The sequence below is a fragment of the Macadamia integrifolia genome, unplaced genomic scaffold, assembly GCF_013358625.1.
Source record: "Macadamia integrifolia cultivar HAES 741 unplaced genomic scaffold, SCU_Mint_v3 scaffold212, whole genome shotgun sequence".
Lineage (NCBI taxonomy): Eukaryota > Viridiplantae > Streptophyta > Magnoliopsida > Proteales > Proteaceae > Macadamia > Macadamia integrifolia.
This window is the reverse complement of record NW_024868523.1, coordinates 293369-317049: the sequence shown is the minus strand read 5'-3', so window position 1 is coordinate 317049 and position 23681 is coordinate 293369. Positions and strand designations below refer to the sequence as shown.

Below are 23681 nucleotides of genomic sequence, written 5' to 3'. Positions count from 1 at the left end.
CTCTCTCGTACATGCATGCACAATCATACATTTATCATTTTTATCTCACTATAGCTTTCAACTCTTTAAAGCTTTTATATTTACCCAACCTTGGGTCCTATTATAAAATTCTATAGGGATCTATCTTGCATGCTGTGAGTGGGTAGAGCATCACGCTCTGATATCACCGTTATCACACCCCGTTCTCACATAATCGGACCGGTGATCGAGTTAACTCCTGTTAATCCAAAATCTGCAAAGATCATCTAATGCAGTAACCACAACACAACATACACACAACTAAAGAAAGTAAAATTTATATTTCAGCGAAAGTCTTGTATGTATATACCTGTAAATACCCCAATACTCTTGATACCCTAATTGTGTTACATAGTATATTTACATGTGGGCCTATAAGCGTGATATATACACAAGAAATACAATTTAAATATTCAAAGCACAAAGGAATAACATAACAAAGAATAAAAAAGAATCTTGGGTCGGGTATCATTGTTGCTATTCTGCAACATAGCTCTCGCACGGGCACTCAGCACTGTGCCTAAGACCTTCAGGGACCCACCAGTCCTCAGTTGAAAATTCTACAGTGGGTCCCAGTTCTTTAGCAGGAAAACCTGCAAGATCATCTAAATATGGTGTGCACGTGGGATGAGCTCACTAGCCCAGTAAGTGAAAATAAAGACCAAGCAAGCATTCGCAATACAAATGAACCTATATGCATGCAAAGTCTATTTTTATTATCCTAAATCACCTAAGCAATATTGTTAAGTCATAGGTTATGTGCTACTCACAACCACAGTATGCGTATACCCAGGGTGCTAGTCAAGAACCCCATCCCGCGATACCCCATAGGGTTGTCAGAGTAGGCCAATCGTGGGTACCTAGAAAAGTAAATAGCTACTCCTCAGTGACATTAAAATAAATGACATTACAATATATTGGGCCTTACCCTGCATTAAAGTAAATGACATTAAAGTAAATGCAGTACGATTGGCCCTCTGATTATATCACCAAAGTTGCCAATTGTCCTAGTGATCAGTCAGGCATACTTCTAACTGCCACTGTTGGTACACAACCTCGAGCTTCCCTCCAGTGATATACCCAACACCTAAACCCTACTGCGAAAGGCCAAAGCATAGAGAAATGTCATTCTTAACCGCATACTTCTATATGAGATAGTACGACTGCATAGTGCCACCGCATCCCATTCCACAGGCCACCAATGCATTCGTTTCTAAGCTGACTACGACATCTAATCTAGCAATAAATAATATTCAATAATTGAAATCATCCATCTCATAATCCATGACAAGCATTAAGCATTTGAAATGTAAAGTACAATAACACATATTATAATTGAATTGTTAAAATGCACCAGTAAAGCAAGCAAATGGCATTCAAGGATGGCTAATCTACACACAATAGAATAATGACTTGACTAGTCTACATATAGGATAAATGATGTAACACACTCCATAAATTAAAGTCAATGTCCTCTCCCCACTTACTTGTTATGTACAATAGCTCACGCTTAGTACGAGTGAGATCCAGCGCGAGAAGACATGAGTTCCTAGTAGAACATAACATAAGCTAGTGATCTTAGCATTTTGCCACTTTGGGGTCAAAATCAATGAAGTACAATGTTCAAAACACATTTAAAATCATGAAAGAAGGTTGCCTATCCATTTTGAGTTGAAACGGAGCCCAAATTGTCGGACTGGTAGGTGGAGCGGTGGGCCAGATCGCCTACCGATCCCCGCCCACAGCTTGACCCAAGGGCTCTGCCAGGACCGGCGGACTGGGAGCGGCTGGCTAGGTCATCGATCGGTCCTTTCCCACCAATCGGGCTAGAAACCCAACCAGGATGGGCGAGCTTCAGATTTGTGGGTCCAATCACTTTCTAAGGCACCCACAGTTAGGACTGGGATTCTGCTGTTCACTTCCATTCTTCATCCTACCTTGGGAAAATCATAAAGGGTCAATTCAGTCGCATTTTTCACACATCTAAGATCCTATATTGTGACTCTAACCTAGATCTAGGGTTGATTCAAAGTTTTAAGCATAGATCTTACCTCGTTGCTTAAGAACAGCTATAAGACTCCAAATCTCTTCTTCAACTCAAGAAATCATCAAATGCACTTCAAATCTTGCGATTTCTTCATCTAAAACCTTCAAAATCAACATGTAGGTCTTCCATTAAACCTTAGATTCATCTTCTCAAGTGGGATTAACAAGATCTGAAGGATTTCTACCCGAATCAAAGGGTTTCACTTAGGGTTTCTTGAGGGTTTAAGAAATATAGCCTTCACTCACCTCAAATCGTAGATCTCAAGACCAGGATCACCTTTCCGGCGCTGAAATGGAAAGATCTCACCTCGGTGTTGCACCATGAGCATTTCTTCCTCTTTTTCTTCTTTTTCCTTCCTTCTTCTTCCCTTTTCTTTCTTTCTTTTGTCTCTCTTCTTTACTCTTTCCACTCTCCTTCTAAAGCATGAAATGAGGAAAAAGAAAAGGCATAATGCTATTTTTACTTGGGTCAAAAATCTAATGACCAGATTGGTAGGTCACACTGGTGGGTCTGACCCACCTATAACCACCCACTAGTCTGCCAAAACTTAGCCAAATAATTGAAATTTCAACAGGACTCGACTCCCGACACGTATTTCACTCTGGGTATATGACGTACATTTATTGTCCATATATGGCCTTGTGATACATGCAAATGCACGGCTTGGTTATGCAAACTTCATTAGGCATTGGTTCAGACTCATTTGGCCAACCTAAGTTTAGAGTCACCCTTGCTATCATGTTCCATAGCTTACCCATCTTAACTTGTTCGGGTTCAGATCTTGCACGACCAAACCGAACCAACCTGGTAAATAAACCGGATTTAGAAAGTGGGGTATTACAGTTCCCCTCCCAAACGTAGGTTCTTACGTGTTACTCATCTATTTGCCACTGGAAACACCCCTTCCCTTCCGACTTGCATGTGTTATACATACCTCCAGCGTTCATCGTGAGTTAGTATGAGTTACATGATATCGAAATTACCATTAGCCACATCGCTACCCATATCCAAACATAGACTAATGCACACCCAATACATAATGCAATCCTCACTGTGATGATCACGGTACCAAAATTCCCCTCGGGTCACACCGGATCCCATACACATAATGATCAACAATATCTATAATTTATACAGTTCAATAGAACATATATGGTATAATAATCATAAAACACATGCTTGTAATGTCATACATCATTCTAAAGTTAAGACACTAAAAGTGAAAGTCAAACCACCACTCACCTCGTCTACTAACTTGGTGAGGAAATCCTCAAGTATGAATGTTGGAATCAAACCCCACTAGGCCTCTCTGGAAATGATTATCTTTGGATAAGTTACAAAGGTGTTGAAGTGTTAAACTGTGTGTTAATGGGTCCTTAAGAAGGTCCCCAAAAAGTCCCAAAATTGGACTTGAGAACAAATCAACAAGACTACCAATAAGTCAACTGGTAGGTTAGGACCCACCGGTAGGTCTCACCGGCAAATGGACCAATGGCTTCAGAAATCTACTGAAAGATACACTTGTAGGTCTCACCAATAGGTCAGGTGATTTACCAATGGTAGTGTATTTTGGGCTCAAATCCCAACAACCTACTTATCTAAGGCCATTTTTAATCCATAGAAATTGTAGAGGGTCACTCCACCTCTCATTTGAACCTATCAGATTGCATCTCCTATAATAGAACCGGGAAATCTGATCAAATCTCTATTGAAACCCTAAAAAGTGGGATCTTCACCCAAATCACCTATCCTGAGTTGGTTAAGCTCGAATCTTAGGTTGGTGGGTGTGCATTGGAGTTCTACAAGCATGTGGGAGTGTGCTTATTCGAACCAAGCCTTAGCCACTAGGTTTAGTTCCAAAGCCCAAGCCAAAAACCCAAACCTACTACTTAAATTACGGAAATGAAAAGGAGAAGAGGTGGATATGAGCCACCTAACTTGGGTATGTAATGCGGGAGGTAAACACCCAAGTCCAGAGCTCTTCCCTTCCTTCCTTTCTCTTCTTCCTTTCCCTCTCATGGTTTGGTTTGAAATGAATGACCTTTAAAAACTCATAAAATTATTTATAGGCCAAGGCAACTAAGGCCTCTATGTTACACCCATGCCCTAACCTGGTAAAATTTGGACTTTTGTGATAGATTTCAGACCGGGATACAGAATATCAATGGGTTTTCGCTTGCGACAGCCCATTATAAAAGGAAGGAATGATCCCAATTGCTCATGCATTTCATGCCTATCTAACTGGAGGGGATTCAAACCTTTTGACTCTAAGCGGTATGTGAATTCGCACCCCTACACTCTAGTCCCAGCATGTATCAAAATTGTTAGAGGACCATGCACATAGCCTAGGGAAACTCCCTATGGAGTGACCAAAGGGGAGACAACAGGCAGCCAAGGCCATTGGAAGCACCTGGGCTGAATCCTGTGACCTTGAATCCGGTAGCCCTTATGCTGATGATTGGGTTTCGATGCCAATGGTTCCCGCCACCCACATTATGGCCAGCCCCGACTGACTTTCCACACTCCCTCACACCCTTCCCCATGACTTGTACACCGTATGAGTCTAAGGAAGTGGACTCATGTGTCCCGAATGACGATTTAACCTATTTGAGTTAGACAATTGTCCAACTAAGGTCTTCAGATACTATAAATAAGAGAAATGAGATCATTTCTCACTTGTCTAAAATGTGGGAGAGGGAGAAAGGAAGAAATGGAAGAAGAAGAAGAAGGTTGAGCTCTAGGCTTCCCGCACCTTATTGCTGGAGTTAGGTACTATCCTCTCCTACAATCTCTTCTCTTCCATTTTTAGTTTTGCTTTTGAGCAAGGTTGGGAATCACCGAGTTGGAGGGGTGAGCCTCAATCCCGACACTTCCCGAAGGTTGGGTGAGTGTGTATTGCACTTCCCTGTGTGTTTTCTGAGCTCAACCAAGCTGAATGAGTTCTAACAACACTTTTGACCAAATGTGGAGTTATGATTTCAATCGTTCGGTTCCCGTATCTCCCAAACGGCTTGGTGAATGACTTTAATTTTGGAGTGTTTAATATTTTAGAATTGTTTACATATGATAGGAAGTATGAAATGATTCTTTAATTGCTTAGATGATTATGTGAATCTCATAACATGCTATGATATATTGAATTATGTTGATTATTTGGAATTGGGAACTTGATGTATGTTGTGTAATGTGTGCCAAGATCTGGAATGGTCGAGGTGGTTCTAATACTGTGATCGCCGTGTGAAAGTTGCATTCATGCATTGGATGTGCATTAGTTTTAGATATAGTTGTGGATTGCACTTTGTGGCTAATGATGATTTTGGTATTGTGCACTCCAGGATTATACTTGGATATGGGTGTGCTTTGTGGCCGATGGTAATTTCAATACCGCATATCCCATACTTAACTGCTTGTATGCTAGATAGGATTAGACATGGATGCGATGTGGATGATGGTTGATTTTGGTATCATATTCTATACTACCTGTATCATTATGTGAGGCATGTAATATATTATGGTTAGGTTACATTTCCTATGCTATGTCCCCTTGACAACAGGGGGCAAGTTGTTGGATAACCCAATTATGATATGTTCAATGAACCTTTCTAGAATGCATGCTCATGGTATGATGTGATTATTGTTGGAAGCGGGAACTAGTATGGTGTGGTCGATGATAATTCTGGTGTGGCAAATACCAGGAGGGTATTATCAGGGGTTTGCTGGGTGATCGATGGTCGCATTCCGTGGTCGACAGACTCCTAATCACTACTAGGGTTTGTATCGCTGGGTGACCGATGTGTGAGTTTTGGGACCAGAGATACAACCTAATACGTCGTAGTAGTATAAATCCGACTTAGTTATATGTTAGGTGGTTTAATAATTAAATGGATCCCATTATTTGCATAATGGACTATGTGTTTAATTTTGCATTCATGCATGTGATTTATGTATATGTGCTTGCTTGAACCCCACCCCTCCCTGAGCTAGTTGGAGCTCACCTCACGTATATGTTGCTTTTTAGATGAAAATGCAAGTACCGTAGTGCCTTTGGGATGTGACTCTACTTCCTCCATACCCGAATATGGAGCTGGTGACTAGTGGATGCCAGAGACCGATGAGCAAGATCTAGATTGTGCATGCAACACCTGTGCATATGCGGCACCTTGAGACGAGTGGCCATCTTCTATTATTTTGATACAGAACTATGGGATGGTATTCTTTGGGATTACTATATGTAAGTCATGTACAGATATGGATGAGATAACTTGGTTATGTAATACCTTAACATATTGATTCTGCTAATATACTTTGATCTATTTGTTTGTTTGGTATGGTTATGTGATTGTGATGGCTAAGGTACTGCTATCAGAGATCCTGGTAGAGTTGTTAGACGGATAAGCGTTTTACTCACACTGCTCGTATCCTAGTACTAGGAATGGAGTGTGACACTAGTTACCTTGGCCAGTCCAAATGTCTAAATCCATTATTCTAATTATTGGACCAGGTGGACCCACCATTTTGACTTCATGGGTCATTAATCGAGTGCCAGGAGTGGTGTTCCATAAAATATATTGGAAAGTTCAACTGCGATATATCGGGTCCATAGCCAATAACTCAATTCTAGCAGTACATATCCACTAGTAGGTCACCACCTACCGGTAGGTTGATCAGACGATGGCCCTTGTTGTATTTGTTTTTAATAGATTCCTTCAGTGGGTTTGCCCAATTGGGGAGGAGGTTCCCATAGGGTTTGGTGCACATAAATTGAAGTATACCTATTATGCTTGAGTGGAGCAAAACAGTAAGGTTATGATACTCACTACCAAGGTTTCAGAGGTCTGAAACCTCTCCAGTGATCGACAACACATGCATGACATGGGGGTCATTCTATCCCTCCAAACAGTATACTGTAGCTATCCATAGGTCACTAGTGCTAACACTCTTCTGTGCATCGCATATTAATAAAAGTTCAAATTTGACCGAATTATGGCAAGGGTGTAACACAAACTCTGTAGGAGTCACTAATTTGCTTTCGCATTGCTTTGAGTTCCTATTTTTACCTCCCATTTTTGTAAATGGTTTTCATTACAATCTTCATTTTCTATTTATAAGGTATTCATGACTTGTCTTCCATCACAAACTATATCAACTTTGAAGAGAGGGATATGAAACCAAAGACTTTTTCTAATCTTGTTTTTTATGCTATTCTATATGAGAAGAGGTTGGTTCTGACAATGAAAAGATGTTTTATAGTGAAGAGTTTTGGTGGGCCAAGTTTTAGGTGCTAAAATCTTATTTGTAGAGGCTTTTTAGTCCAAACATAAAATTCCAGTCTTATGGAATTAGAACCTACTTGCTTCGACCAAGTGGGCAACATTGCTGTTGCACGGCCTCCTTGTGGACAATTCATCTCCCAATTTAGGGACAACTTTATAGGATGGTCTATTGAGTTGTCGGAATTCTATTGACTTTCAAACAAATTGAAAAACTCTAATTTTGGCCGTTGTAGACATGTTTGATAAACTTTTCGGCTATTTTCCTACTAGAATCCAGAACTAATCTAAAGAAAGAGTTTCTATTGTTGAAAAAATATGAATGCTTTGTGCATGTTATGTAGCTTGCTATTGAGTGTGGGTCAATGGAAAGATCAGCCTAAAGAAATAGTATCTATTGTTATATTAAAAAAAAAAAAAAAAAAAAAAAAGATGTGTTCCACATGTTATATGTAGATAACATATTTTTGGTACCACTGAAAAAGGCCTTGGACACGTTAGTGTTGAAAAAAGTGACCTGATAAATTGACATTTTGAATATGTTTAGTTGTATAAAATGTTCACTCTTTTGATTGTCAGTTACAAGGGCGGAACTATATTTATATTTCCTTTTCATGGTGTTACACATTTATATTCTTCATATGAGTATGCATGCGAGCACTCTCCTTCATTTTGTTAGTTTTTGAATAGGACAAATATTTTATAACTCTTATAACAGGACTATGTGATTTGTGACCCTTGACATCCATGCATGTATAGTACCAACATGGGCGGGAAGATGAAACTATTGAGATTTTTCTTCTGTTTTGTTTGTTAAAATTGGTACTCTTGTAATCATATCATGTTGACAAATATGATTCTATATCTATGGAAAACACCAACTTCCAAGTGATAATCAAAAGTGCAAATTTGTGGTAATGATACACTTAACATGCAAGGATGAACATAAGGTAAACAAGGTATCATCTACAAGGAGAAGCTAATTAGAAGATAACGAATTTTGTATAGATTCAATGTTTCTAACTTCATGTGAAGAGAGAGAGAGAGAGAGAGAGAGCAAAGGTGCTAATATACCCTGCCTTAGTGGCTAAAAAATCCTTATTAGTTCTTTTTATTACACCAATTCACCTCTAGTGAAGGTTTCTTCCATCACCTTCGGCTTATAATGAAACTATTACTTAGACCACAAAGTTTCCACATGTGTCTTTGGTGATTCAAGTCAACAAAGTCTGTGTCAGGAGGGAAATTCTAATGACTATGGTGGTCGTATGTCAAATTATTGAGAAACCTGGTTCTTTGGCTATCAAATGTCACAATATGTTTAGCTATGCTTCTCAGTCTCAGGAGATTTCCAAAGCCATGGTTGTCATGCCTTTATTCCTAGGATTCAAATTCAACATAGTATACTAATATCGGTGCTTCCTCTCATATAATTGATAATCTTGGTAAGATTTTTTTTAATCTTTATCATTACAATGTAAGTGATTGTGCTATGGTTTGAAAATGGCCCAAAGGGGTTGTTTAGTTGGCAAAGACTAACCCCTCAAATTAAGAGGTCATGAGTTCAACTCTCCTTGGAGCCTGATTATCACGTAAAAAAAAGGGCAAATGTTAAATATCTCTCGGCAATGACAAAGAACTTATTATTTGTTGGTCAGCTAACAAATTAATATCCTTATAATTTTGAGTTTTCTATCACAGTTTTATTATAAAAGGACTGAACAACGAGCCAAGTGACTTGAGGGGATAATTGAAAGAAGATTTTTATCAAATTTTTTGCAATAAAGGGGTATACTTTTCTACATGGTCATATCGTAACATAAAGGGTCTTATGCTAAGTTGTTTTTATTACTTTTCCTCACCACACATCATATAGTTGGGTTTTTTACAGCTTGCCTCATACAACCATGCTCAGATCCCTTGAGCAATGGGTGTCTGATTAATGAGATGGGAATTAATAGTAGTAGGGTCTTTTCCTGATTAATGGGATGGGAATTAATAGTAGTAGGGTCTTTTCGACTTTGACTAATCGGGGTGAGATTAATAAAAACCATGGATGGATGGTGGGGTGATCCTCCTGCACAATCCAAGGAAAACTTTGACAAAAAAATTTATATGAGGTACATGAGACTACATTACGCTATATAATATATTTTTTTTTTTGGTAGGAATTACGCTATATAATACACTTCCCCTGTAACTTGAATCTTGGAAAAACATCTTTTGTCTGGGAGTGTAGCCTACATTACCATTACCTTGGGTGTTTAATGCCAATGTAGGCGACACTCCCCGACATTACTTTCCTGTTTTCTTGGCAAAAGTTTTCCTTTAATTTGGTAAGGACAAAGCTCTCCCTTTTAAAGTTTGATTTTGGGAAAGTGTTTCTTGTGGGAGAATGCGACTCCTATGGGTGAGCCAGTGTCAATGGAAACACATGAACAAATATTAACAACAACATCAATTTCCATTTCATGGGGGATGAGCCGGTCATTTTGCTCCCATGTGTTTGGGCATAGGTGTCACAATCCCCTCACAGAAATCATTTTCCTTTATTTTGCTCTTGCAAACCAGAATTCGGACCCGCACCCGCACCCGCACCCGCACCCGCACCCCTTTTGGCCTTTGGGTACGGTTGATCCGACCACGCGCGTTTACCTTCTGCCCAAGTCACCTTACTTCTTCAAACAGAAACTTCTTCAAACAGAAACATTTCAGAGTAAGCGAGTGGCGAGATTCAGCAGAGGTTTCTTCCGCTCCGCTGATAGATTTTTCTCTGCGTCTCATCAATCTTCCTTTTATCTCCCAATGTCGGTAAGATTCTTTTTTAAGTGATCGTTTCTTATTTGAAACCCTTATTTGTCTCGGACGAGCTACAATCTTCTCGAGGTCGCTAGGGCAACTCAATCCAAACTTTTAACTGAACCCTTTCCTCTGTTTCTTGTGCAGATTTTCGAATATAATGGCAGTGCACTTGTAGCAATGGTGGGCAAGAATTGCTTTGCTATTGCCAGTGACCGGCGACTTGGTGTGCAGCTTCAGACCATTGCAACTGATTTCCCTAGGATTTACAAAATTCATGAAAAACTTTACATCGGACTTGCTGGGCTAGCCACAGATGCACAAACTCTGTAGGAGTCACTGTTTCGCTTTGCTTTTCTTTGATTTGAGTTCCTATTTTTATCTCCCATTTTTGTTTGATCTTTAAAGAGAAAATTTAAATGGTTTTCATTACAATCTTCGTTCTATTTCAAAGGTACCAGAGACTTGTCTTCCGTCACAAACTATATCAACTCCGCGAAGAGAGGGATATGAAGCCAGAGACTTTTTCCAATCTTGTTTCTGCTATTTTATATGAGAAAAGGTTGGTTCTGACAATGAAAATGATGTTCTATAGTGAAGAGTTTTGGTGGGTTAAAGTTTTATTTGCTAAAAGCTTGTATGCTGGTTCATATCTGTTGTTTGTAAAGGCTTTTAGTCCAAATTCAAAACTTCATTCTTAGGGAATTGGATTCAGCTTGCTTTGACTAAGTGGGCAACACTCCTGTTGCACGGTCTTCTTGTGGGAAATTCATCTCCCAATTTAGGGACATTTTTATAGGATGGATTACTGAGTTGTCTTAATGTCTACAAACTTTCAATTTGATTGGAAAACTTTAATTTTGGCCGCTGTAGACATGTTCGATAAAAATTTTGGCTAATTTTCCTTCTAAAAGCCAGAACTGAAGCATTTAAAGCAGCTATGTATTGTGGGCATGTTGCTTGCTTGCTTGCAATTTCATAACCTAATACGCCTTCCGAATTTTTATTTTTTGCATCCGCATCCCCTTGTGAAGTTGTTGATTTATTAACAATAACTTTTCCTGTACCTAGGTTTCAAAGGAATCACTAATGCTTTTTGCCATTCAGTTGTTGGTGTTATCTGCTTGGTTCAATTCAAAATATTTCATATAATTGGGAGAGTTGAACTGATGGCACCTTTGGGTAGGTCATTATTTTGTTTAGATTTGTGAGTTGACTCGGGGTGTTCTTGGCTATTTTCCTTTGCATAATAGTCTCCGACAATCCAGATTTCTATTGAGTTGGGTCAATGAAAATATCAGCCTAAAGAGAGTTTCTATTGTTGAAAAATATGGATGCCTTCTGCATGGTATGTAGCTTGCTATCGAGTGTGGGTCAATGGAAAGATCAACCTAAAAGTATCTATTGTTTAAAAAATATGGATGCCATATTTTTTTGTACCATTGAATGAAGTCTTGGACATCAACGTTATTGTCGGAAAAGTGGCCTGATAAATTGACATCTGGAAACATATGTATATTTATATTTATATAAAATAAAACTGGACATTCTGATGGTTGGCAGTCACAAGGGTGGAACTATATTTATGTTTCCTCTTCATGCTGTTACACATTTATGTTCTTTAAATGAGTATGCATGCGCTCTCTTTCATTATTATTATTATTATTATTTTTGAATTAGAGACAAAATGGATTATCCAGTGATGTGGATATGCTTCAGTTTCTGGCCCCAGTGGGTATGGGCAGTAAATGAAAATAGATGTCCTTGTTACATTTTGGTCTCCACTTATTTATATTTATATCTGAGGCATCTGATATGTGATTATGTGAGATAATTTTGAATTATATTTGAAACCGGGATATTTGATAAATTTTGACCTTTGAGTGTTAATGTGTTGCCTGACATGTGTCACATTCCAGGATAATTGTAGACACTATAATGTTGCATTTTCCTTGTGCATGGGCTTCTTTTTCACTTCATTGGAGGAGTTGCTTAATTATTTTGGCCTCATAATTGTATAAAGTACTTGTCTAGCTTGTTAAAGCCATATGTTTTTGGCAGCCATGCTTAGTGAATGTTTTCTCTATTTTCCTTTTGTAAAATCATTGTTCTTGTGTGGTGTAAGGAGGGTTCTATTTTTCTGGGTGATTGAGTTCGGCCAACTCTTTAGCAGACAAGTTGGCTAGGGATGGGTTATTTGGATTTTTATATATATTTGGGAGGATACCTAATAGCTTAGACTGTTTCTTGTGGCCTTCAGCTTCTGCTGTTGTTTGTATTATCTGGTTTCCTTAGCAATAAAAATTTCACTGTCACCTATCCAAAAAAATTTTGTGCTGCAATCTGAAACAATAAAAATATCGCTGCTAAAAGACATGCATGTGGTTCTTGTAATAGATTTGGACCATACTTCTGCCAACCTGTGATTGCTGGATTGGGAGATAATGACAAGCCTTTCATCTGCACAATGGATTCAATTGGTGCAAAGTATGTTTTCTTCCTTTCTCATCTTAATGATCTTATGGTTATTGTTTGAAACTTGGTTACATGCAATGGATCTTCAGCAGCTATAAATTTTTGCATCATCTTAAAGTCATTTTGTATTGTCACATTCAATGAAATTTTTATTTGGTCAACCCAAGAGGTTGGTCAGTTGGTGAAGACCAACACCTCAAAACTAAGAGGTTATAAGTTCAACTCTCCTTGGGGCCTAACTATATATTTATACAAAATTCCATAATATTTAGCAATTCATTTTATGCTAACTCCTATGGGGAATGTGAGTAGGTATCTGTCATTCTATGTGCAGATAGTGCAATTATTTAAATGACAAAGACAACCTGGTGAGCATGTCTTTTATCATGTTGTCCCGATTTCTTGTTGTATTCATGCTCATCATGATACTTTCTTCTAGTTGGTGTAGTGTTTGCATAGAAAGAGAATATGCTGTTTTAAATTTTCAATTAGTTTACCACATTTTGCAATATTTGTGTTAAAGCTGCAGGGTTTAGATTTATTGTGATTATAATGGAGGAGGATTCCAAATTTTATGGTTATTTGTGGTCTTCTTCAAGGGTCCTGGTTCCAAAAAAGAATTATATAATGTGTGTTCTTAAAAAAAATTCTAGAATGCAGCACTGTCACCTTCTAGAGGAAGAAGGAACTGTTAAGTATGGTTCGAATTTCTATGTTTGAGTCAAAAGCTCCATCTTCCAAGTTCCAACATTGTGGATGCCACCTATGTTCAGCTTCGTTGTCGCCAAGGTTTAGGGTTTCACTGAAATTTCGTGAAACATTTGGGTTTTGCAGGCTGTCGAAATGAGCGATATACACTTCTGTCGATGTTTTGATATGAACAGTTTTGACGATATTGTGGTTGAAACTGTTTCAATCCTTTAATATAAATACCAGGTTTCGCACGAAATGGATCGAAATTTTGACTCATTTCGTGACTTCCATCTGGTTTGGACAAAGAACCTTGAAACCTTCATTTTTTTTTTCCTTTTGGCCAAATCATTGCCATAAAAGCAAGCTTGGTACTGATGCTTGGGTAGTAGAGGAACGCAATGGAAGTGACAATTTGCTGCGTTGTTGGATGATTTGTGCAAGATTCAAAGTTGGAGGTATAACGCTCTTCTCACTAATTTTTGCTAAAAATAAAAGGAATAAATACTAGGTGGTTGCCATGCAATGTGTCCATTTGGGCTTCTTTCCAAATCTTATTCAGTTACCTCTCAAATGGACAACGATTTTGTGATTCCTATGTATTTTTGTAAAGTTATTGGCAGTTTACTGAAATGGTGCCAAGTTGTGGTGGGGTTTATATATTAGGAACTCAATTCTGATTTATTCAGAGTTGTTTGGTTATTTTTATTTGCTTTTGTATTCAGAGTTGCAATAACTGTAGAAGCATAAAACTAATGTGTCATGTTTTGAAATTATGGGAAAGGGTTATTGAAACCCACTTGAGACAAGAAACTACTATTACGAAGAACCAATTTCGTTTTATATCAAGAAGATCCATGATATAAGCTATTTACTTAGGAGACTCATGGAAAGATTTAGAGATTACAAAAAGGATTTCCATATGCTATTTATTGACATAGAAAAAGCTTATGGCAAAGTCCCTTGATAGTTAATTTGGCAAGTACTAGAGAAGATAAGTCTTTCAAGTAAATATGTGAACATAATTAAAGAATGTATGATGGTGTGGTGGTTAGTGTAAGAAATGTGGGGGGTCAAGGTAGTGAATTACCAATTACAATTGTGCTACATCAAGGATCAGCTTTAAGCCCTTATTTGTTTGTGCTTATCATGGATGATTTAACCAGAGACATTCAAGATGAGGCTCCTTGGTGTACGCTTTTTGTTGATGATATTATTTTGGTGGATGAGACAAAGTAATGATTAATGCCAAATTGGAGTTACGAAGTTTAACCTCGGAATCAAAATGTTTTAAGATAAGTAGAACGAAGATGGAGTACATACTAGGACAAATAAAGAAGGTGATATAGAGGATGATCACAAAAAATTAATATAGGATGGTTGTGTTGGTGTACGATGTCTTGTATTCCATCACAGTTTAACCCAGAGAGTATTGGTGCAGCGCCTTGACAGGAAGGACGGTGGTCCCCCTAGCCGGTTAGCGGGCCGTGGGGTTGCAAGGGGGCAGGAGGCCCCCCTGCATAGCGGGGGGCCCACTCGAATTTTTTATTTGAGGGCAATTGTGTACTTTCTAGATTAGGGTTTTTCGCTATATATTTGTAGCGAGGGTTTCTTTCTCTGTAATGCAAGCACTACTGAGAGGTGTGAGGGACAAGCGTTGTAACTTTATTCTCCATTGATAGTGAAGCAAGATCTTATCTCACCGGGACGTAGGCAATCTTGTCGAACCTTGTAAATTTGTGTGCATTGCTTGTCCTTGTTTTTTCATTATCTTCTGCATTGTTTTAGGGTTGCGTTTCTACAGGTTGAGGTGGAGAGATGCGTCCAGAGTGTTGTGCGATTGACTTATTCCTTTAAAAATTAAAGAAAAATTTTATAAGTCAGTTATACCACCAACTATGAGGATGTTGAGATGGATAAAAGGAAAAACTAGGAAGGATAAAGTAATGAATGATCATATTAGAGTTGATTTGAGAGTAGCTCCGATACATGATAAGCTACGAGAAATTCTCTTGAGGTGGCATGGTCATGCTCAACAGAGGCCTTTGGATGCTCTCGTACAGAATAGTGATTTGATTCAAATTGAAGAAACTAAAGGAGCCAGGGGGAGACCCAATCGCTTGAGGTGGCATGGTTATGTTCGCAGAGGCCTTTGGATGCTCTCGTACAGAGGAGTGATTTGATTCAGATTGAAGAAACTAAAAGAGCCAGGGGGAAGACCCACAATGACCTGAGGAATAGTGAGGAAAGACATGCATAACTTGGCGTTGCATCAAGTATGACCTCGAATAGAGTTGGTTGGAGGGCAAAGATCCATGTAGCTAACCCCATTTAGTTGGATAAGGCCGAGTTATTATTATTATAGAAGTGGTACTGAGAACCATCTTTACCTTGGATGGTTTGGTGTTTTGATGATCTCTGGCTTTACCTCTGAGAGCTAACTCGCTATGGGTTCATATCGACGATCTTAGTTCATTAGGAATTTATTCTTCTAGAGTTGTTTTTATATTGTTATCTAGAGTAGAATTAACATGGTCTATAAGGAAGAGCCTATTATCAGCTGTATGGACAGATTTTGGACTATCGATTGAGAAAATTGAGTGGGTTCTTACAGGTATCTTCTTCCTTGGTTGCTATTTTTTTTTTTTTTTTTTTTTTTTCGCATTTTTATTGCTTTTTTGCTGCTGTTACAAATTTCAAATTCTTAGTTTCGGTTTCCTCTAGTACATGGATATAGCACTTTACCTAGAAGCACCCATGAGCACATGACTAGACACGTGTGCAGGGATGGACTCCTTACACATCCCTTCCTTAACACACAAGAGATGAGCCAATTCCATTAGGGGGTTGTTAAGCCTTACAATTATTTATAGAAGCTGTATAAACAACAGTTGATGGGCCAATCTGTAAATGTCATAACTGAATACAATACAATACAATAAAAAGAAAAAAAAAAAAACTATATGCAGGTGCTTTGGTGTTGAAGCCGAAACAGAGGTCTCTGACCTCTTGATTCTTGAGACTTCTTTCCATGCAACAGGAGAGATTTGTCGGATCCTCCACTTCGCTTGTCACGAATGAAGGACCTTCCCACTAAAGAAGTGGAGCATCTTGGCTTTCTCCGCATCTCAACTGACTCAAAAACTAACTTCATCTGAATCTTATCTATCCTCCATCCCGTGGAGATTAATTACTCGACTAAAACTCTAGAATAAACAAAGAAAACAAGCCAATCTGGACTGGATTTATGTAATCCTCATATTCCAGCCAGATAATATAATAATATAACCAAATTAGACTACGAAACTTGATCCATAACTTGAATAGATAAGGCTGGTTCATTGAACCTAGTCGGTGGAAGTGACCCAATTGTTTGAACCAGAAAACAGGTTCTGATATGGATCAAACCAATTTTGCATTAAATGGACCAAAATCGAAACATTAACTATGCATGTGAGATTATGGAGGTGGGATCCATTGTTAGTGTCATTATTTCTAATATTAGGGAATTAGTACTAGGAGTTCCATTGGTAGTGTTGGTAGGCTAGTTTTGGGTTAGTAAGAGTTTCTAACATATTAGGAGATTGGGAATAGAGGTTTAGTAGATTCCTAAGCCTCTTTTATATTTCTTATAATTTCGATTCTACTCAAGCACTTGTAAGTTATCCCAACTTAATGGAGTTGGCTACATGGATCCATAAGAAACAAAATAAGAAAAAAAGAAGTTCAAACAGAATTGGGGGAAGGAAGGGATGAAAAGATAAAAAGATGAGAGAAGAAAGAAGAAGAAATAAGAGAGTAAGAGGAAAGAGCCACAACCCAGCAAGTCGGGAGAAACTCAGCTAAATGGGTCGGCTACATGGATCCTTGCCTTCCAATAGGCTCTATCCTTTTGCAATACTCTGTTTTCTAATTTTATTTGCTGATCTGAGTTTTGGTCATTGTTTAAAATCCTCTGATCATATTGCTCTCAGCTGTCATCACTGAGTTTTTATAGATATAAAATCTTAACATGATAAGTTACAAGAAAGTCTTTTGAGGTGGCATGAGCATGTACATGTGCAACATAGGCCTTTGAATTCTCCAGTACGGAAGAGGGATTTGATTCAGATTGAAGAAGCTAAAACAGCCAGGGGTAGGCCCAAAATTGATCTAATTGTGCCTCATATTCAATGAGAGAAATGTGGATTTTTATCATTCGACTAACAGGTCTGATCCTGCTGAGCATTTGACTTTAGGTTGGTGGTCATGGGGGGGGGGGGGGAGGCAGAGAAGGTCAAACTAGATCAGCAATACGTTGCACTCGACAAAATGGTTGTTGGACTACATGATCAGGTTGCTCTCAGTATTGTTAGTGAATAATGAAACTCAATTTATTTGTGCTTTGGACCTCCACTACCCAAGTTATTGGCTGAATGCTGCTTGCTACATAATTTCTTTCTCCTTCCCCCCTCACAGAAAGAAAAAGAATTTTTTGGGGTGGTGGGGGAGGAGAGCCATGTTCCTATAAATGCTTTGATCAACTACATTTTGTCTAGTTTGGAGTGCTATTTAGCACATCCTGAAATTCTTAGTTATTGTTCTTTATTTTGTTTTGTTGCTTGGATGTTGTGTTGTTCTATGTACAGGGAGCTTGCCAAAGATTTTGTTGTTGCTGGTACTGCATCAGAGTCCCTCTATGGTGCCTGTGAGTCAATGTACAAGCCTGATATGGTTCGTTTCTTATTTTACTAATGCTTATTTTTCAAGAATTAGAAATTAGATATCTCCTATCAATTTGTTGAGTATGCTTGTCTTTTGATCTCTTAAAACATGCTCCTTTTTTAAAAGGAATCTTTATCTCCTATTTTCCTTTTCTTCTTGTAAAACGAAATAAAGGCTATGAAATATAAGCTAAAAACGACAGAACAAGCCAAATTAGTTCATATGGGAAAATCAGTGGAATTTAAAATTGATAAATAAAAATAGAAGTTCAAATGTCCAGAGCTAAAGCAGAAAAAAGTGCCTTAAATCATTAGGTAAGCTTTCATTGTTATAAGGTTAAAGCATAAGTTGTATTTAGAAGGCCCAGTGATGTTTTTGTTATACATGCATACTTTATGTGGGTAAATAAACAAAATTCTGGGGCCCAAACACAATGGGAAGAACAAGTATAAAAGGAATGTGGTAATGCAACCCCAGGTTACACAACCCATCATTCGTGATTCCTAAGCCAAAACAGTAGTTCATTGCCGAATCTAAGCTCCAGTAACAAGAAAAAGGGGGAAAAAATAGAGATATCTCCCACCTAATACCTAACTTGTCATCCACACCTCCAAAAAATGAACTGTCTTGACAGTTAACAAAATTCCTCAACTCTTCCCAAAGAGAAAACAAGGCCTGTAGATCTCAAATCCAACTCAAGACTGCAAAAGAAGTTGCATTTCTTCTAGTGTCCACGAATTGAAGCTGTCTATAAGGAAAAGAAACTTGCCCGTTAATTTATTCTCTTCTAAACACAAAAAAGCTAATGAAAAATTAAGAATTCGTAAATCTCAGCCTTTCCAATTTTAACGAAAACCCTAATTTAAAAAACCTTTTTGTGGACAGTGAGGAGGAATTTCTCGCATCGGTGAGATTTAGTTGTTCTGGTTGCAGAAACCTTCGTAATCAGGTTAATTTAGAGGTTGAAGGTGAGGTTAAAATGGTCATTTTTCTTTTAAATGTATTTTACGTTAACACCGTTAGTCTAAAAGGGGACGGTTGTAATATTTTTCAAACTTGGGGCTGCCGTGAGCTTGTCAGAATCTCCAAGGGAGGTAAGTGTAATTTACTCTTAATTGGAAGATGCATTATGGTTTATGGGTGTACTTTCTGGTAAATAAATTTCAGATTGCAGGAAACAATAGAACAGCCGAAAAAATTCAATTGATCTCTTTTCCCGAACAACCAAATCCAATGAAACTTTAGGATTAGATTTCTAACCCCAAATCCTCTTGAAAACAACTAATTTCGGATCCAAACAACAGCCAGAAAGTGAATTAAAATTCCCAAAAGATGAACAAGGTAGAGTGAACAGTACCAGCTTAGAAGATGAGTTCAGATCTCTCAAACACCACTCCGTTCAGTCTTAAACTTTGCAATCAAACTCTATCAAAATCGATGTTTGGATCCATGTAACCATCACTAAGACTATAAAAATCTTCATGAACTCTGAGAATTGATGGCTACATGCATCGAAAATCAAAATATATAGAGATACAATCCTAATTGTATCCTGAAACTGACATATATTTGAACTCAAAACTGTTATCCCCTACAACTTCTATCCTTGGCTAAACAGGAATAAAATATTAAATTATTAATAAATATCAAATGACAAAATCAACCCTTAAACAATTAAGGCCTGATTTGAGGTATGGTTTCTATTTCAATTTTGTGGGGTGATTTCTATTTTGTAAATTGTTTGGTTTGATTTTTGCACCTTATTTCTGTGAAATAGGAATCAATTGGAATAGAAATTCTTGAAGAGCTGAGGGCCTGTTTCAAATTTGAAATTGAAACTGATTTCACTCTTGCTCTTTAATGAGCAAATGGGTTAATTTGATGGACAAAACAGTAATTTATGTTAAAACATAAAACACCACCCCCTTCTTCTCTTGGTCTCACCAACACCAATGCCCCTGCCGCCATCGCCACCACCATGCCCCCTTACTACCCCACCACCACCACTCCTTTCCGGGCCTGGCAACCACTCCCAAAGAAATATAGAGAATCTTTTCACAGAAATTGAACTACCAAATGGATTTCTTATTCTTGAAATATTTCATATTGATGCAGCCAGAACAATTTCAGTTTCTTGACCATGCCATGTTCTTCTCGGTCTAGGTCTCTAGACTGGGGTCAAGTCGGTCCAGCCATGGAAGTGCTACTGCATCACATGGTTTCATCGGTAAAAGAAGCAGTAGGCACATGGTGTCTAGGATCGGCCTATTCTAACCGCACCAAGTTAGCGTTTGCTGGCCCCTATCTGTTGCCTGTCCCTGAAAACATGGCAAGGGTGCATTGCTTCCAAACTTTACTGAGCATGATGAATTCATTTTCTCCCCCTTTTAAGTAAAGCGTAATACAGTAGTAGTTGGTTCCAGTACTAACGCAACATAAGCTGCATTTTTTCCCACATTGGGGACTTTCCAGCGTGATGAGGTGCATTAGTAGGTTGAAATCATGCGTCTGCGCGAGTGATTTTTCAGGACTTCTTATTATGGCCATATTCTTGATGAACCTTCCAATTTTCAAATCATGGTAATTTTTAGTCATCCTAAATTCTTTCTTTTGAATTGTCTTTCAGGAATCAGAAGAACTATTTGAGACCATTTCTCAGGCACTGATGGCCTCTGTGGATCGCGACTGTTTGAGTGGATGGGGTGGCCACGTCTTTATTGTGTAAGCACTCTATTCATTTCTTTTCATACCTAAATCCTATATCAGGGTGCATGAGGTCCATATTAGTTCTTACATGACTGGGGAGTCGGGTGGCAAGGACTGAAAAAATAAATTTAGCTTCAAAAAGTTTGCCAGATGAGTGCTTTAAATAGTTGTCTAGGCGTTGCCTTGCATCTGGAACACCTCCAATGGTGTTGGGTCACTCAGACACCGTGACAACTATACTCATTTTGTTAATATGCATATTTGACTGAAGCTCCTATATCTCTGTGGCATCTGTTGCTTGGACCATCTAATTGATGTGGCCTGCCTTTAGATTGGATGGTGTATGCTATAATTCTTTGATAGTGGTGACCTAAATGTGCTCTTCCTTCTTTGCATCGTACTATCTTGAAGAATCCTATTCATGAGTTGTCTTCTATTTTTCGTTTCTTATACCTAAAATAAGAAGGGAAAAGACTGGGCACAACCAGGGTGCTCAGCATGTCATCCTCTATCCTCCCCCTTTGGAAAGATCCCCTTGCCCTCCCATGTCCAGACCTGTGATCTAGCTTACCAAAAGCTGGCGGCATGCCCAGCCATCTCCCAATAACGCTGCAGTCTGGATATGGCCCCTTCATTGGTTTGAACATTGGGAGATTTGTAGATTTTATGTTCTGTCTGCTTCTACCACGGCTCAGACTGGTGTTTGTTTCTTAGATTATGCATTTGGTGCACAGCTAGATTTTTAGTTTCGTCTAATTCATTCTTGGGTTGTTTTCTGTACTTTTCTGTACTCCAGCACTCCAACAGAAGTTGTAGAGAGGACCCTGAAGGGAAGAATGGACTGATTGGGGGAATATCTCAAATGGCAAAAGTCAACCTTTTTGGGCTTTGATTTCAGCCAGCCAAGTTATGCTCTTTATGTGTGACTGTTACGAGGCGATTGGAACCTGAGATTTTCTTTTGGAAGATTGACATCGTTAAGCAAAGTTGGGAACTTGGGCATCAAACACTTTCATCTGTCAAAGAGAACTATTTAAATTCCTGTCAAATGGCTAAAGAAGAATTATATCTGTTTTTGCCTTGCTTATTCCTTACCCCTTGTCTCACTCATTTAGGCCGCTGTGTTTATTTTGCTTAAAATATTTTAGGGATAGGGTTCCCATGCTGCCAGCGTGAGGAAGAACCTACATGCCAAGCTAAATGGGTGTTCAGAAAAAAGTTGTCATTCATGTGTAGCTCATATTTTCAAGAAAGTTTTCTAAGGTCCTGCTGAATGGGGATCCTTTTATCGTTGGTGTATTCCCATTCACTATGGGTGTTTTAAATGCATACATGGAGGTATCACAAGGGTTCTCTGGGAAAAGGTACTAAAACCCTTTGAACCCTAGGTTGGGGCGATGAAGGAGAACTTCATCCTCTTCGAAATGTGTGAAAAAAAATGCAGGAGGGAAAATGCACATTTACAACTTAGCAATCTTGTCACATATATATATATATATATATAGAGAGAGAGAGAGAGAGAGAGAGAGAGAGAAGTATTTATTCTGTCCTATACTTAACACAATTTTTTTTCCCCTTGTTTTTAAGAAATAAAAAACCTAACACATTTCTAATAAACATTGTCAAAAAGACCCTTGGTATTTAGTTCTTCACTATGGAATATCAAAATTTGCGCAGAAAGGTACCAACTTGGGTCATCAAATTAACCAGAAGTGGAGGTTATGCTTATTTGGAAAAAGATCCATGAAGAATATTTCTATTGTTTTTACTCAATTCATGACTTCCATGAATGCAATACGGTAAAAAGAAAACCTCTTAATACATGGGATAAGCTGACCTCACATGATTGGTTTAATAAAAGGGATATTTTGCATCTTGTGAGGAGTGGAAATTAATAATGATGACATTCAGTATTTTAAGAGTTCAATCATAGCATTGAATCATCTTGAATGAAGAGATTCTTTTTTGGATATGAAAAGTGGTTGTTGACCCAATTGACCCATGAACCTACCCATCATTGATTGACCAATTCTATTAATTAGGATTGTTAGATCAATCGAGCCAAACCTAATCAAACCCATCTCTGGATGCTTACATGATTTCACTAAGGTGACAAAATCTTCATGTTCATAGGTTCATCCAATCACATTATTAGATCAGTGGGTGCAATGGTGTTAAGAGGACCACCAGGTCAGCTCCCTAGACGATCCCTTATTGTAGTTGGACAACCGCATTATATATCGACCACTGCTTGTCCAATGATGTTTCACAAGAAAATCACAGAAAAACAAAATTAATGTTTTTTTTTTAAATATATATATATATATATATATAGGTAAGGGTTTTCTAGTATTATTATTGGTATTATAGCAAATTACTATTTACGGATTTAAGTTATACTGAAATCCACGGACTTTAGAGGTTTTTAACTCCGCAATCTATAAAAGGAGACCCCCTCCTCTGCATGTATCATGTAACCTTATTTCGTCTGCATTCATTGTTCATCGTTTGGAAAAATAATGTATAGAAAATATATAAATATCAGAGGCACACAAGCATACATATATAAGAGGGTAAAGATTGAATTTAAGGTTGGAATTTGACCCTAGAGAAATTTAGATCATTTCCTAAATATTCGAAGGTTAGAATTGTTACATCACTCTTCCCAAGTAACGCAATTTTTTTAATCTTGTTCTCCCACTAACTAGGTCAATCTTCAGCTGTTGAGGAGCACGGCAAAAGAAATAAGAAAATTCTAAAAAAATGAGATTTGATATAGTTTGCAAAATAAGGATCTAAGGAAAAGATTTTTTTTCACCGTTTGCGAGGAGAATCTAACCATTGGGGTATTATTGTTCCCTTTTCCTCTATTACATAAAGTCCAAAATACCTTCCACATTATTTGAAAAGTCCCATTCAACCGCTAAAGCATGGAGACGAAAGATTCTCTCTTCACTGTGGATAAAGAAAAA

General features: G+C 38.1%; 1 protein-coding gene across 1 annotated transcript; it reads left to right on the top strand.

Annotated features, from left to right (window-relative positions):
* The first annotated feature begins 9987 nt into the window (after nucleotides 1–9987).
* Nucleotides 9988–21780, top strand: LOC122065796 (proteasome subunit beta type-3-A). Its single transcript, XM_042629650.1, has 7 exons — nucleotides 9988–10146; nucleotides 10282–10463; nucleotides 10589–10696; nucleotides 12532–12621; nucleotides 17928–18012; nucleotides 20630–20724; nucleotides 21506–21780. The coding sequence occupies exons 1-7, from the start codon at nucleotides 10141–10143 to the stop codon at nucleotides 21552–21554; spliced, it is 615 nt and encodes a 204-aa protein (XP_042485584.1). The 5' UTR covers nucleotides 9988–10140; the 3' UTR covers nucleotides 21555–21780.
* The last annotated feature ends 1901 nt before the right edge of the window (nucleotides 21781–23681 follow it).